At 40.3% G+C, this 15599-nt stretch overlaps 1 protein-coding gene across 1 annotated transcript; it reads left to right on the plus strand.

Moving 5' to 3' along the window:
* The first annotated feature begins 11911 nt into the window (after positions 1-11911).
* dmrta2 (DMRT-like family A2) lies at positions 11912-15395 on the plus strand. The gene is made up of 2 exons (XM_032571063.1): positions 11912-13101; positions 13909-15395. Exons 1-2 carry the CDS (start codon positions 12642-12644, stop codon positions 14796-14798), a joined length of 1350 nt encoding a protein of 449 aa, XP_032426954.1. The 5' UTR covers positions 11912-12641; the 3' UTR covers positions 14799-15395.
* Positions 15396-15599: the final 204 nt, after the last annotated feature.

The following is a 15599-nucleotide window of genomic DNA, read 5'->3' on the forward strand; positions in this document are numbered from 1 at the left end:
GTTGAGTTAGTAGCAGGTGAAATCTGAGAAACATTTTGCAAACCATTGTGATGTGGAAGGACATTTCAACGGCATATTACTGCAGGAGCATATTTTACTGGTTTTGATCACAAAGGTGCATTAGAAAGTTAAAGTGGGTTCAATTACTGCTGAAACCATTAGCATCATTGGGTCTCTTGGGACCCAAAACATCTGACAGGACTTGATCATCTACAAATTGTCCATCATGTCCTCAGATTTGGACACACCTAACACTTGTTAAGACACCAGCATGGACAGCGAGATGGGAAATAGTCTTGAATAGTCTGACAGCAGCTCCACACAGAGTGAATCCAGTTAATGTTTTACAACTTCGTGTTGAACATAGAAAGCGCTACTCTGTCGGTCTTCTGCATGATCACACGGTGTAAAGAGATTTTAGATAAAACTCACAATTTTGCAAAGTTGCAGTTGAAAAGGTAATGTCGCTAAATGGTATTTGAGTGATTCAGGGTTTTTTGCAGCGTTGTGCTGTGGCTGCAGAGACACGCGCGGCTAGGGGCGAAGGCGAGGTCAGAACGGGCTGAGGAGTTCAGTGAGCGTGAAGCTGAATGTGGTTATGAAAGAGGCAGACAGGTGCATGTCTGCGCCTCTGTCAGAGTGCGTCGTCCTCAGGGAGCGGCACGCATAGTGCCGCTCCTCTCAACTGTGAGATTACAGTTTCATGCAGCTCTCTGGATGAATGTGCACAAGCATGTTTGCACATTTCGCTTTCGAACGATGATGGTGATGCAGTCGGATAAGCCCATGAAACATAATGATATTCCTCTCTTATACCTGACAAAACTTGTCGTGATATATTTCTGTACCGCTGGTAGAAGTCATCAGGTTTATGTTGACGTTTATACAAAACAAGTTGGTCTATACATTAATGCAAAACAGAGATTTGATTCTCAAATTACAGGCTTCAGGTCTGCTTATGTGGGAAAGATGCTAGTTAATTTAGATCCATTTAGCTGTTGTCTTTTGCTCATCAGTCATGAATGGAGACCCTGATGCAGACCCACAACTTCCAAAATATTTATAATCCTTCCCCCTTTTTCTCATTTTTTGAATGAGATCCTAAGGTACTCCCAGGCCAGAAAGGAAATTATTCATAACCCAGCGAGAAACTTCAATGTGTTTGTCAAGTTTTTACATGACTGACCAACACAAATCATTGCATAATTGTGGAAAGAAAACTATTCATAATTTCCACAGTTTATTACCAATAAAATAAAAAATGCATTTATATTTAGCCCATTTTGCTCTGTCACTCCTAATATCTACTACCTGGCAGGGACACAGATAGAACGGCACCACTTTAGATTTGCAGTTTTATCTATTCCCTGTAGTCTTACATGTCAATGAACAGCATGCCACGATTTGAAATAAAAAACAGGGAAAGAGATTATTTTATAACCTGCTGTAAGGTATTGGCTCAATGAGCTGAATCTAAACATTTGCCACACTTTTCAGAACTTTTGCTGAATAAAAGTGTAAAACCCAAATGTAATTTTCAACACCCTTCAAGTGATGCACTAGTTTGCGCTACACACAGAATCCCAGTAAGATACTTTGAAGTTCGCAGTTGTAACAAAAGTAGAACTTTAAGGATTATGAATACTTTTGCTCAGCTCTGAGTTTTCCCTCTGGTGTCCTGGGAACGCCTTGAATGAGCTGGTGTGCTTGGGATGCCTGGGCTTCCATGTTGAACATGTTGTGACCAAAAACCTGTTTTCATATAAATCTAAAATGATATTTAAGGAAATAATGTTTCACTTTTAAATCTTCAAGATTCATTGTTCAATTTCAGCTTGCACAAATGGTTTGTCTTTCAAAACCAAGAAACACACAAAAAAACTGTACAGCACCAACTTTCACATTTCAGAGGATTTGAGCACATTATGTTGACAAACACGAGGCATTTTCTTTTAAAGTGTGCTCTGGCTTTAGATGGATGTCTCAATCAGTGCCTGCCTAAACTGATCGCCGTGGACGAGGGTCAGGAGAAAGCGTGATAATGAGCTCACTCTGCCGGCTACCCCAGCTGCAGATCCATGATGGCAACATCGGGTTGCTGTCTTGCCTCTGTGACGACAAAAGCGGAAAGCGTCGATGATGTTTAACCAGCCCCGCCGGGGTCAAGAATGCAGCCCACTGGCGACGAAACAAAATTCCCCGAGTGCTCTCCCCTCCTTCCTTTTGAAGTGAGACCCTCTGAAATCTCAGAGGCCGGCCGATCCTTGAATCGACGGATCCTTGCCTGAATCCCAGACCGGCCTAACCTGGAGGGTCAGCCCCAAGTTTACTTTCTCAGAGACGCGGGCCCCGCTCAAAGAAACAGAATCTATGCAGCTTAAACTGTTGTGCAGACACAAAAGGAGGGTCATCTCGACCCCTCCGTCTCCTTCTCTTCACAGCTCTGTTTGTCAGCGACACAATGGACATGAAGAGACTTTGATTTTTATCCTGGAAGGAAAAACAGAGGACATTTTATTCAGCCATGTCACAAATCTGATTAGGTTTGGCTTTTAAATGGCTCTAAATTCTTTAAAAGCTTAAATGTGTGGGACTGGATCTTGTTTTCACATTTGAAGAGAGACGTTTTTGTGTTCCAAGCTAAATTAATATAATTCAGTACATAAAATGAGAAATTATAGCATCCTAATTAAATTAAATACCATACAGGCAACAAGTAATGATTGCTGAAAGTGGTTTATTTTCTCTGTTGGTTCTTGGATTAGTGAGATATTAGCATAATGTTTTAGTAGCTTCAAATATTGGTCCAGATTTGCTGTCAAACTCTTTATTGCCCCTAATATTTTAAGACTCACTGCCATCATTTATCATATAAATAGTAAAATATAAGTATTATCAAAAGATGTTGGACGCCATGTATAAATAATGAAACTTTATAGTTTTGTTTCAGCTTTAGGTCTCATGATTACTAGAAGTGGCATTTTGAAAGAACAGTTTGGATATGGTTTTCATCTCTGTTGGAAAAACTCAGTAATTTCCAGCTAAAGTAAGCCAATAATTATTTCCATTTCGGACAATAAAGAATCAATATGACCATTTCTCACTTTAATGCAATTTGTGCCACAGTTTGTGAGAAGACATTGGTCAAAGTATAATGGATTGGTTATTCTCATACTGACGACAAGGCCAGCACTTTTTTTAGCGGAACAATATGTAACCTTTTTTCATTAAACTTGAGTAGAAAAGTTAATGTGTTGCAGAAATTCGTCCGACATGTTTCTGTGCAGTAGAGTTTAGTGATTTTGTCGTATTAAATATTAGGGTGATGGCAAGGAGGCCTTCCAACTTCAAAGACAAAACAAATCATATAAATAGCAGTAAAAACGTGGCTTCTTTTACTAGTTCGTGGGAAGGAATTGCATTATTTTCCATATGCTTTAAAAAATGAAGTAAAATTAGTTAAATTGCTTTTATCAAAACTTCTTCTACTTTTAAATTGTTTTTATTATTTTTTGAGAGATTTCTATCAGAAACAAATATCTTGGTTGAATAAAATTAACTTGTAATACAAAATTTGGCTGAGGTATAAAGAATTTGTGTATACAAATTTAAGATCAAATTTAAATAATACCAGAGCAAAATGTAAGATAATCATATAAAACAATAGCCTACAGTTGTGTTTTTTATGTAAATAACGGTTTAAGGATAGTTAAACCTTTTGTTTCTCTCAGTCCTGTGAGTCATTTGGTTTCATTTCACTGAACCATTAATGCAGCTCGCCCTGATCTGGACAAAGTACCAGCTACAACTAAATTACCACTTTCTGTAATCTTTGAATAATAAATCTCCTTCAGGGTTAGCAGCAAGTCTGTTTAATGAAACGGATTGAACAGCTGCAAAGGTCTGACAACTTTAGTCAAATGTTTAGATGTCTTAGTACTCTTCTTTAATAGCAAAACCTTTAACTTAACGATGGGAAGCTTTTTTGTGTCATTTTCACTTTTTATGGTTAGTAATGCTACATGTCTTATTGAAAGGGAAACTTGTAGAGATTCAACATGTTTCCTCCCACAGCATCAGGTCCACCAGGTTGTCTGTGGGCTGAAACATCTCAAGATCCTGCATCCACCTGCTGATGCATTAAAAAAAAAAAACTATCGAAAAAGACTCGTTTAAGCTTTGATGGAGAATAAAAGTACATTTTTTTGTTAGGCGGAGGATTGCTTAAAAATGTTCCTGAGTTTTTAATTCCATCCTATGTAAAATACAAAATTACAGCCAGTTGAGACATCAGTCTTTTTTTTATTTATGCAATTTAATGCGATCATGCAAAAGGTCCAATGATAAACCAATAAAAATGGTCACACATTCCATATTTGATTTGGTGACATTTTCGTTAATATTTTTGAGTTGAAGTTGAGTACCATTTAATAACTGCAGGAAATTTAAATAGATTTTATGAATCTCAGCTATTTTTAAAGTGTTCTTGCTCAACTAAGTTAAAATTTATCTAAAATAAATCAATTCTACGGTATCAGATTGCAGGCTTTCCCTATGTTTAAAGTAAAAAATGTGGGTTGTGCTGGTTTTGTTCCTGTAGCCAGCAGGATGCTGCCAGAAACGGTATACTGATGTGTATTGGTTACTTTTTTCATTAATGCAATTTAACTATTTTTTCTTCTTCTTCTTTTTAAAGAGCTCAAAATACATTCAAAAGCTGAACTGAAATAAACAGAAGGAAACATGATGGAAATCTTTTGCCACCTGCTAAACTGAAACAGGAATTTTAAGTGCGACTTCCACATTTGTACATGTATAATCAAAATTCATCAAATGTTTTAAACTTTTATAACGCATTTTAAAGGATTGTTGTGTAACAGAAGGCCAGTCCACCGGTTTATTTCCCCTTTCATTCAGATTTTTCTTCCAGACATCCAGCCTTTCTTGAAATCCGGCAACGTTCCACAACATTTCGTCGAAACCTTAACAAGTTTTGAGTTTTCAGGAAACTTTGAGTCCCTATAAATGTGTCCAACTTTATAACTGGACACAATGAAAGTTAGAATAATGATTGACTGAGCAAATACCTTCAATTAAGCTCGGATTTATGACCAAATAAAGTATCTCTCGGACTAACTAATAATCAACTAACAAACTAATAATTCAAATTTGAATTACTTTAATATTTAAAAACTAATTTTGGAGGTGTTTAGCCTAATTAACTGCTGCACAACCGAGGGGACACTGGTCTCCTCTCAACTGTTATTAATGCGCTAATGGAGACCGGAATTAATAATTAAGCGTTTAATAATAGCGTCTAACTTATTGTTGCGTCGCCTTTAATCTCTCAGGGCTGCATCCTTTTATTTATATCCATGTTCAGGTCCGTCTCCTTCAGCGCACCGCTGAGGCCCTAGAATAAAAAAAGGTGGTATTCGGATTATCAGCCGCATGGGATAAAGCAATAAATGGGCCGGTGGGGTCCTGAATGGGTGCAGCGGCGTGAAGGGGAGTAATTACAGCTTCATATTAATTGTGTTTTTTTTCTCCCCTTCTCTCTCTCTCCGGACACACGCACACACACACGCACACACCGGTGACATCTAGGAAAGCCCTGTCTTTGTGCCGAACACTTCAAGTTTCAAAAACAAGGCCAATTGAAGCGGCGCGGCTCAAAGCCGGCACCATTGTCGGAGAACACATTGAGTTTTGATTGGGGACAATGGTGTTTCTCAAATTTCGAGCGAAGAGAAAGCCATACTCCATCTGTGATCTCAATGAGCGCCTATTCATGGGCTTCCTTCTTTTCTGCGCCATTCGGCAGCGGAGAAAAGGAGGCAGATGTGGAGGGATAGAGCAGGGGAGAGTGCATTTTAATTGGCTGCAGTATGTAGCTCGCGCTCTCTCCCTCTCTCTCTCTCTCACACACACACACACACGCCCACACCCACACCCACACACACACACACACTGGAGTTATATGCCACTATAGTCTGTGCAGAATGGGAAGCGAGGGAGCCCAATAATCTCGCCGTGTTGATGAATACTTGTAGCCCATTCATTAAACAAAGATAATCCCTGCCAACCTACCTCGGGGGCAGAAAAACGTATTTTGTATTTGTGTGTGAGTGTGAGCAGAAAGTGGGGGGAGGAGGAGACGGAGAGGGAGAGAAGGGGGGGTGCCGGAGTGCTGCTGGCCAAGAGCTTTGGCAGAGAGAGACCCTTCAAATCTTTGAAATATTCATACGCCTCTCTGGGGTTATCCCCCGTTTATAAATAAGTGTTATTCTAGCGGCTGAAGAGCGACGCTTGAGGGACCTCTGTCTGCCTCTTCAGCTCAAGTGCCTCCTCGTCTCATGGCCTCACAGCCCAGCAGTCACAAGGACGAAGCTAAGGCCTAAACACACTATAATATATATATATATATATATATATATATATATATATATATATATATATATATATATATATATATATATACGCGACTTTGAGTTAGAATAAATAATATTGCAAAATTTTTACCATTTTAATTGAAGGATTATTATCTGATTTGATCCAAATGAATGTTTAGACCAGGGACGTCACCAAGATTAAGAGGCCAAGGTGGCTTAGCCCTAAGGTTGGAAGCCATATGGCCAGAAATGTCATCCTATATAAATAGGACTTATTTTGTAAACTATTTACTGCTAATCAACTGGCAAGACACAAAATAAAATGAGTTTCATTCGATCAGAAAGTTTGTGAGATATTAATTTCTCAGTGTATCAACTTTAAAAATGTTTTTGTGTTTCCGTTTTAATGAAAGTGAGACATTTAAATTCCCAATAGTTAGTGGAACAAAAATCCTTATTGGCACCACAGGAATCAGTCTCTCCTTATAATTTCCGATAACTTTTCTAACATGTTTCCACTGGTGAATTTTTTTTTTTAGCTTTGATGCTCCAAATGTTTGAGGTTGGAAATCCTCCTCACTATCACCCTAATCGTTTGCTCGCTCCACAGCCGATTAAATAGAAAACCCTGACTGAGCCGTTCCGATACAATAATATTACTTCCAGTCAGAAGAAACATATTGATAAACTTTAAAGATTACTTGTAACTTAAATCTGCCAACGCATGAATAATTTGGGGCTTTCTTGATTAGAATATTAGAAAAGAAGAGTAGGTGAAAACTATCTGAGGCAATACTGTTAAATGCTCTAAATTGCCTAAATTAGCTGTTTTTGTAATCTGTTGCTTTGGCCCAATCGAACTCCAGACCCCAAACTGATCGAAATGCTGCATTGGGACCTTACCAGATATATTTAGAGATAAATATCTGCAAGCTTAACCCAAGATAATAATAAACTCAAAAATGATTAAATGCATAAAATAACCAACTGATAAATATTGCTGCTAAATGAGGACCCCAGCTGTTGGAACGTAAGATGCACTTCTGACTTTATCTTTGTTTCATAAATAATGGCAGTGCCTGAACAGTTTGTTTTACTGTGTTCAAAGACTTAAGATGATTTACTTTCTTTTTCCCATAAATGTATGTTTTCATAATATTACATATCCCTATGCTGGTCAACATTTAGGCAGCATAGAAATACAATACAGTACAGTTAGTCCATATTTTATGATCTTCACCCAATGAATACTGAAATTCACAAACTATAGAGAAGTAGAAAGAGCACAAGAATGACCATTTTAACATGAAAATAAACTTTTGTGTTCTTTATTTAAATTCATAGTCTTGCTTCCTTATGTAAACTGCATGTGTGCATTAGTTAGAGACATTGAAGTAATATCCATCTATATTATTTTAGGGTACTAGCAGATCATCTTAGTGGCACTTTACTCTAGAAGGTAAGATACAAACTTTCAGGTTTGTGCTGAATATGAATGTATCTCCTAACAGCTTCTGGGGGCTGAGCTGCCCCTGTTTGGCTTTGACTGATGCCAGGCTTTTTTAGCTTGTTTTTTTTTTTTTTTTAAATGAAGAACAAATTAATTTATTAATCAATGACTTCCCAAATCGATAAATTTGCCCAAGAATGTGTTCTCTTCAATTCAGTTTATGAGAAAATATGCAACAGACTGTCTACTGTAGAGTTACAGCGAACTGAGTGACGCCACTGCACTTATTTTATAGGCGTTTGAATGTTTCAGTCTCTTTTCTAAAACAGAACATGAAATACATAATTATCCTTTTTCATTGTAAATAGGGATATTGTTCTTCATGTAATGCAGTGGAGGCACTTTTAGACAGATTCCACGTAACACATTCATTATAAAAGATAATTCTGTTAAATTTTGTTTTGCACTGTAGTGTTATGTTTAGCTGCTATAAGGGTAAATCTGTGGTTGAAGCGCTGCCTGCCTGCCTGCCTGCCTTCTCCCCTGGGTCTGCCTTATTTGAAGGAATGCATTTATCCTGATCCATTTCCCCGGCGCAGTGGAGCTGGTGTGAAGTGGCAGGTTAACAGCCTCTTGTCTCTGAGCCCGGGGCCTGCACTCGGTGTGCCCGTCAAGCGTGTAAATACTTGAGTGAACCCCCGCCCCTCTCCTCCTCCTCCTCCTCCTCTTCCTCCTCGCCGCTGCTCCCCTCCTCCTTGTCCGTTTTCTTTTCTCCGCAGGCCCTTGTCTAACTGCTACTCTAACCTCTGCCTCCACGGGACAGAGGCGGCTGCAGCGGCGGGGCGACACGGGAGGGGATCCGGGCCCCGCCGAGCCGCAGGCGGGGCGGCGGCGGTGGAAGAGGCCGCTAAAGAAGAAGGGGAGAAAAGCTCCACCGGGGTGCGTGGGTAGCGGAAACATGCTGCTACATATGCTGAGTCAAGCACGGCCTTTGTTGTGATCCTAAAGGGTGTTAAAACTCCACTCATCTGTGTAGCCTTCCTGAAAGAAATGAAAGCATTGCATGTTGTTTTTTTTTTAATGCATATGGTGCCTAATGAAGTGGGTAAAAGAATGTTGGATTTTCTAAATGCCCACAGTCACTTTTTATTGCATAGGGGGCATTTTTAATTGGAGCAGGAGGAATAGGAAGCTTAAACCTCATCATAATGCCTATTTCTCAGACATGAAATTTCCGTTGCCGGACCAACTCTGTTAAACCAAAGCTGAATTAATATTCACCCATTAACCCTCACTTTTAATCACCGACCCTTTGTTTCTGAGGAACCGGGCCTTCCTGTTGTTTCAGTGCAGTAAGTGGAGGGCTAAGGGCCAGGACTCTTTAGCTCTTTGTTTTTAAAACCATTGTTTTAAAAACAACGTATGTGACGTTTTTTCAATTAACGTTTTTAACACCAGTATACTCAACCAGCATTAAAAGCAGCAGAAATATTTTTTTTAGCATCACAGTAGTGACTGGATGTGATGTGGGCTCTCTGCCCAGGGCGGCATAGTCTTGGGAGCAGCCCAGTAAAGTTTTCTACAGCTTATTTTTATGTCCCAGTGCAATCAACTTCCTAGAGTTTCTGGCACAGCAAGAAAATGTTACTATTGACCAGCTGCTGGCTTAAGTTCTCATAAATTTTTTATTTTAATTTTATTATTATTATTTATTTTTTGTGTGAATTGAGACTGTATTTCATTGTCCAAAGTTCAAAATCAGAGGTCTGGAACTCCAGGCCTCAAGTGCAAATGTCCTGCAACCTTTGGAAGCTTCCCTGCTCCAATGGGCCTGAATCAAAATGCTGAACGACCTCTTTGGCACCACGTTTTGGTCATTAACCATTAATTTGATTCAAGTGTGCTCAAAAAAATGTTCATTTATCCCAAAAAGAAAATTAAATTGTTAATGTGTTGAAGCAGAGATACAGCCAAAAGTTGCTGTCCTGCGGCACTTCAGGACTAAAGCTGCAGACCCTCGTTCTATATCTAAAATGTTAAATCAAACTTGACCTGGGTTATTTATTGTTGTACTGAGGTTAATAGGAACACAGTTTAATATTTATTAACATTTTTGTAAAGTCACAGACACACACAAAACATTTTCACTGCTTTTTGGTGCAGGAAAAAACCTCAAATTTATGTGGGATCCAGAAAAACAAAAGCAACCATTATGTTGTGTGCTTTAATGCAAATCTCTCCCCCCAGACCCCACTCAAAAAAAAAATAAAATAAAATAAAAACATTTATTAGTTTATAATTTCCAGTTTTTGTCAATCCCGTTTGTGCAAACAGGATGCAAATAAGAGGGCAATTAGTGTAGTGAAATAAAATATCTTAAAATACATTCATTCAATTAGGTGTATTTTTAGTTCCTTTAACAGTCAAAAAAATAATCATGCAACAAACAACACCATACGGAATGTGTCGATTTATTGAAGGAATATCCTATTTCACAATATTTTAACCTCTGCATAGAGGAGGTGTGGAGAAATGGGATTAATCCCACATCAGAGTTATCACCGGGAAAAGCTGTTTACTGAGAAGATGAGACTCTTTTTCTTTCTCTTCTGTCTCAATCTAACACTTAGACCAAGTCGCTTTTTTTTTTAAAGTTTCTATTCCTGAGTTGAAAATCCACCATCTTTCCAATAAGCGCCGGGCCTTCTCTGCGTTTTCCATCCGAGCGAGATCAACGCCCATGCAGATAATTACTTTGAATGTCAAAAAGATGTAGTTTTAATATCGTCTCTATTAGCCCGTTGGCAAGGTAATTAAGGTGCAGATGACAGCGGCGAGGGAAACAGATGGCATTTGCTTACAGTGATTCAGAAAGTAAACAATGAGCCTGGGAGGGGAGAGGCAGGGCTGCTGCAGAGCGCTCTCACTGCTGCAGCAGCCATTTATCTCGGCTTTCAATGCGTTGATCACCAAGGCTGTTGTTGTCATCCTCGGAGGCATTGACAATTGTTGATTAGAGAGAACACCTAGAAGTTTGCTTTTTAATTTAAAGTCCGACAGCAGCACGCGCGCTGTGTGGCTCCTGCGCGAGCAGGTGAGGGAGCAGGTGTTGCCCTTTGGAGGCGCGTCGCGTCGCGGACCTTTTAAATCTCTGCGAGCGTCGAGGCTTTATCACTCGATAGTTAATAGTGGAGGTATAATCAGAGGCCAGAGCTCCCAGAGCAAAGCCGTTTTATAGACGATAGTAATATATGTATTATTATTATTATTATTAAAATATAAATAAAAATAAATATTAAATTAAATATCAAAAACAAACAAGCAAAAAAAAAAAAAAATCCACAAATAGAACAGTGACAATAATAATTCAAACCAACTCTTATGCGATTTTTAAAGATCACTAACTTAAGATTGCCTTAATGAACTTCTTAAACAAACATGTTTATTTACTGCAAACGCTGCAAGTTTTCGATTTGATCTCGGCATTACAATAGTTAACGAAACACCGTCGTCATAATTAAACGTGAATTCTGCTCCACTCTTAAGTTTTTCCGTGGTGGTTTTGAATATTATTTTGTTGAAAAATGAAGTTTTAAAAAATAAATATGTAACACAAAACATTTGACCAACGTGTTTATTTAATCAACAAGCAGAATTGGACAGATTTCCTTTTTCAGCTTCCAGTAGCGTTAATTGTTAATATGTTAAATTAAGCCGTATAAAACGTTTATTGTTATTATTATTATTATTATTATTATTTATGTTTGTTTGTTTTGTTTCGTTTTACTTTTTTTGTTGCACAGTCTTATTCATTTGAACGGTTTAAACGATCGCGTTAGATGAGCGAACCCTTGGACAACCATGCAACCTCTTCTCCGGACATGCAGTCAATAACTGGGAGTAAATTAGTTGTTTCTCCCCTTCAGATAGTAAATCTTACCTTTTATTAAACCAACAAAATAATTAATACTTACCTCAAAGGTGGATTAAAGACGCGCTTCAGGTTTAATTTGAATTCTTCTTGTATTTTTTTTAATTTAATCTCTCATTTTTTAGACAAAATAACCGAAATAAAATAAAGCATTTTCAAGATAATAGACAAAAAAAAGAGTAATTTAAAGGGATGTTAAATTCCCTTTATTAGATGGTTTAAATTGTCTTGTTTTGGACTCTTGAGATGCCATAAGGCTGCATCAGTTGAATTGATAACAATTGTGCTGTTTAAAATCTATAAAATTCATTTTTGGAGGCATACACTGCATCGATTTGAGCTTTCCGGGAACTCCCTTCAGATTCTTAACACTTCATATTTGGAAAAAGAACTCAGGTGGACACAGTTGAAAAAAATAAAGAGAGAGACAAACCAATCAGATCGCTCCCTCTCCCTTTGGCCAATGACAGACGCCACATTGTTGTCAAATTTGTCTAATGAAAACGTAGGCGCAACAATAGAGAGAGGGGAGAGAGGGATCTGTATCCACTGACGATCTCTGGAGGAAGTTAGTGTCTCAGGCTGCGGCTTCTGGACACTTTTTAACTTCTGATCGAAGAGGATTGATCTCTTCTCCTCTCGGCTCGGAACTAAAACTCGCCTGTTTCTCTACATTTGTTTTCTGGATAGCTTCTACCAGAGATATATTTTTTTATTCTGTCAGCAGAAATCGCTGTTTTTACTTGTTGAGCAGAGATGTTGCTGCAGATGTGATAAGCTCAGGGTCAGTTTAACTAAAACAGATCGTTCCTCCAGCGTCGCTCTCTCACTTAGTTTCTATTGCATCATTGACGGCATTGAAGACGGCATGGATCTGAGACCGGAGCTTCCCACGGTGTCCTCCGCCTCCCAGGTTCACCCGGGAGCGGCAGCGGCGGCCGCGGCTGCCTCCATCCCTGTGTCCATGGCCGGCAACCTGCTGCGTGGCCCTCCGCTGCTACTGCGCGCCGCGGACAAGTACCCGCGGACGCCGAAGTGCGCCCGCTGCAGGAACCACGGCGTGGTCTCCGCCCTGAAGGGCCACAAGCGTTACTGCCGCTGGAAAGACTGCATGTGCGCAAAGTGCACGCTGATTGCCGAGCGGCAGCGGGTGATGGCTGCGCAGGTGGCACTGCGGCGGCAGCAGGCGCAGGAGGAGAATGAAGCCCGGGAGCTGCAGCTGCTTTACGGCACCGCCGAGGGCCTGGCCCTGGCCGCGGCTAACGGCATCATCCCGCCGCGTCCCAACTATGAGGTGTTCGGCTCTGTCAACAGCGAGAGCAATTCAGGTGAGTGGAGGGAAATGTTTTTAGTTGGAGCAGGTGGATTCACCTGTCGACAGGACGTCACTGATTCCTTGTATAATTTACTGTTTGCTGTATTTTTACTGACACTTTAAAAAGATGCTTATTTTACATTGAATATCGCATAGTTTTTCATGTTGCTGGTACTGTCCTAAAAATATTACGTCACATTTTCGCTGTTCCTTTTTCACTTTCGTACCTATAAACATACAAATTCTTACCCTGGAAAAATAGTTAGCTTTTATTTATATTTTTTATTAACTTTCAGAACAGTTTGCTGTGGCCTGTTCCCTATTTCCATTTATTTTGGATTCTGATGCTCACTTGGGCCAGTTGACTCTTACGAGATGCGACTTTGTGTCTCCTGAAACCACACTGACTATGAGCGACCTCCGGATGTTAGATATAATATTTGAGATTTAATTTAAGGCACACCTCATTACACTAGCCTGAGCAGATTATAGAGAAGTTGTTAAAATCATCAAATCAGACAGATCGTCCTCGGGTCGAGAACCAAAATGGACATTATCGATACGAAACAGACGACCATTGAAGTTCCACTCAATACAAAACGATCAAAATAGCAAAAGCACGAAATGGCAAATTAGCAAAATGACAAGCTCTCCTGAGGTTAAACTTCTTCACTAATTTACTCTGATGTGTTATTTCAAATCCTCTTTTCATTTCGCACCTATTACAAACATCTTCAAAACCTTTTACTAAAGGTTATGCGAGCTGAAGAGAATCCGTCCTGGTCTTCATTGATCTAATCGCTGATCTTCGTGTCTGCAGAGTCCAGTATCCAGAAGTATGAACTGTTTCCAAAGACCCAGCTGTCCGGGTCAACCACCACTCAGAAGTCCGTGGGGAAACCAGCGTCCACCGAGAGCGACTCTGCCCCAGGCATGTCTTCCCCGGACGGGCGGCACGGAGGAGGCTCAGGGTCAGAAAATGGAGACAGTGAGTCCTTCATCAACTCGCCGGTGTCAAAGCCTTTGAAGGACGGAGAGGAAACTCCCGGGTCGGTCAGCTCCCTCGGATCGGACTCTGGTTCCGAGACCGACAAAGAAGAGCAGGAGCCCTCTCCGTCCTCCGCGGCCTCCCGACACATGAACGCCATCGACATCCTGACCCGGGTGTTCCCCAGCCACAAGCGCAGCGTCCTGGAGCTCGTCCTGCAGGGCTGCGGAAAAGACGTGGTGCAGGCCATCGAGCAGATCCTCAACAACAGCGGCGCACAGGCCCCCAACAAGGCCGGGCCGGAGGAGACGTGGACGGCCGAGAGGATGCTCCAAAGCGCGCAACAGCTTCCTGCTGGATCGGCAACCGCAGCCACCACGACGAGGCCTATGCTCCCCGGAGCCATGACGCTGAGTAACCGCTCCGCGTTTTCTCCGCTCCAGCCGAACGCCCCGCACTTCGGAGCAGACCCCGGCACCTACCCGCTGGGAACCCACCTGGGACTGAACCCGCTGCGGCTGGCCTACTCTGCGCACAGCCGGGGACTGGCTTTCATGACGCCCTACTCCACCACAGGGCTTATGCCCACCTTGGGCTTCAGGCCCCCTATGGACTATGCTTTTAGCGACCTGATAAGAGACAGGACAATGTTGCACAAGGAGCAAGGCTATGCCAGCGGCCTGTACGGGCCTTTAGTCAACAACACGCCGGACAAACAGTGACTGGTGGACATGAAAAACACATTTCATTGTATTATAATAAATCTGTGATGTGTTTTGGCTGCACTCTGTGTATATTAGAGTTATCAGACTTGTAGACAATTGTTCTAAGGCGGAGAAACTAAACTGAATTATGTGTAACTTTGAAGCTTATGTCAAATGTTAGAAAACAAAATATCTGGACGATTTCCCCCGCTTACCAGCCTCATAAAATCACAACGAGTTCCATGCTAAATCGAGCTTGGGGGGGGAACTCAGACCTTTAACTTCAGGTTTTATGTAATATTATAATGAGATAAATATTTATCCCTGGGTTTGAATTTTTATAGCCTGTCTTATTTCAACGCTGCCTGGTACAACTAAAAATCGGACAATAAATGATGCAAAAATGAATAGTGTGTACAGACCTTGTTTTTTCTCTCTTTTTTCCCCCTATAATTCAACAATCTCACTTTCTGTCTGTACTATAAACTATTGCCTTTGGCAGCATGAAATGCTGTTTGACTTCTCATTTATAAGTTAGTCACACCCCCTTTTCAAATGTTAAAAGATGTGATGTCACATAAATATGTTGAAAATAAATGTTATTTTAAAAATGTGTGTAACTTGACTATTATTAATGTTTCAGCGCTGTCCAAATTGGAAAACTTTTTTGCATACAAAAACGGCAAAAACAAAACCAAACAATTGTTGTAGCTTCAAACTTAGGTAAATTTAGATTAAGTGTTCTAAAAGAGGAAACTAGAATAATTTATCAAGATAAAAATGAGACCAAACTAATATGCGAAAATCTTCAGGGTCTAC

This window comes from Xiphophorus hellerii, chromosome 9 (assembly GCF_003331165.1).
Source record: "Xiphophorus hellerii strain 12219 chromosome 9, Xiphophorus_hellerii-4.1, whole genome shotgun sequence".
NCBI classification, from domain to species: Eukaryota; Metazoa; Chordata; class Actinopteri; order Cyprinodontiformes; family Poeciliidae; genus Xiphophorus; species Xiphophorus hellerii.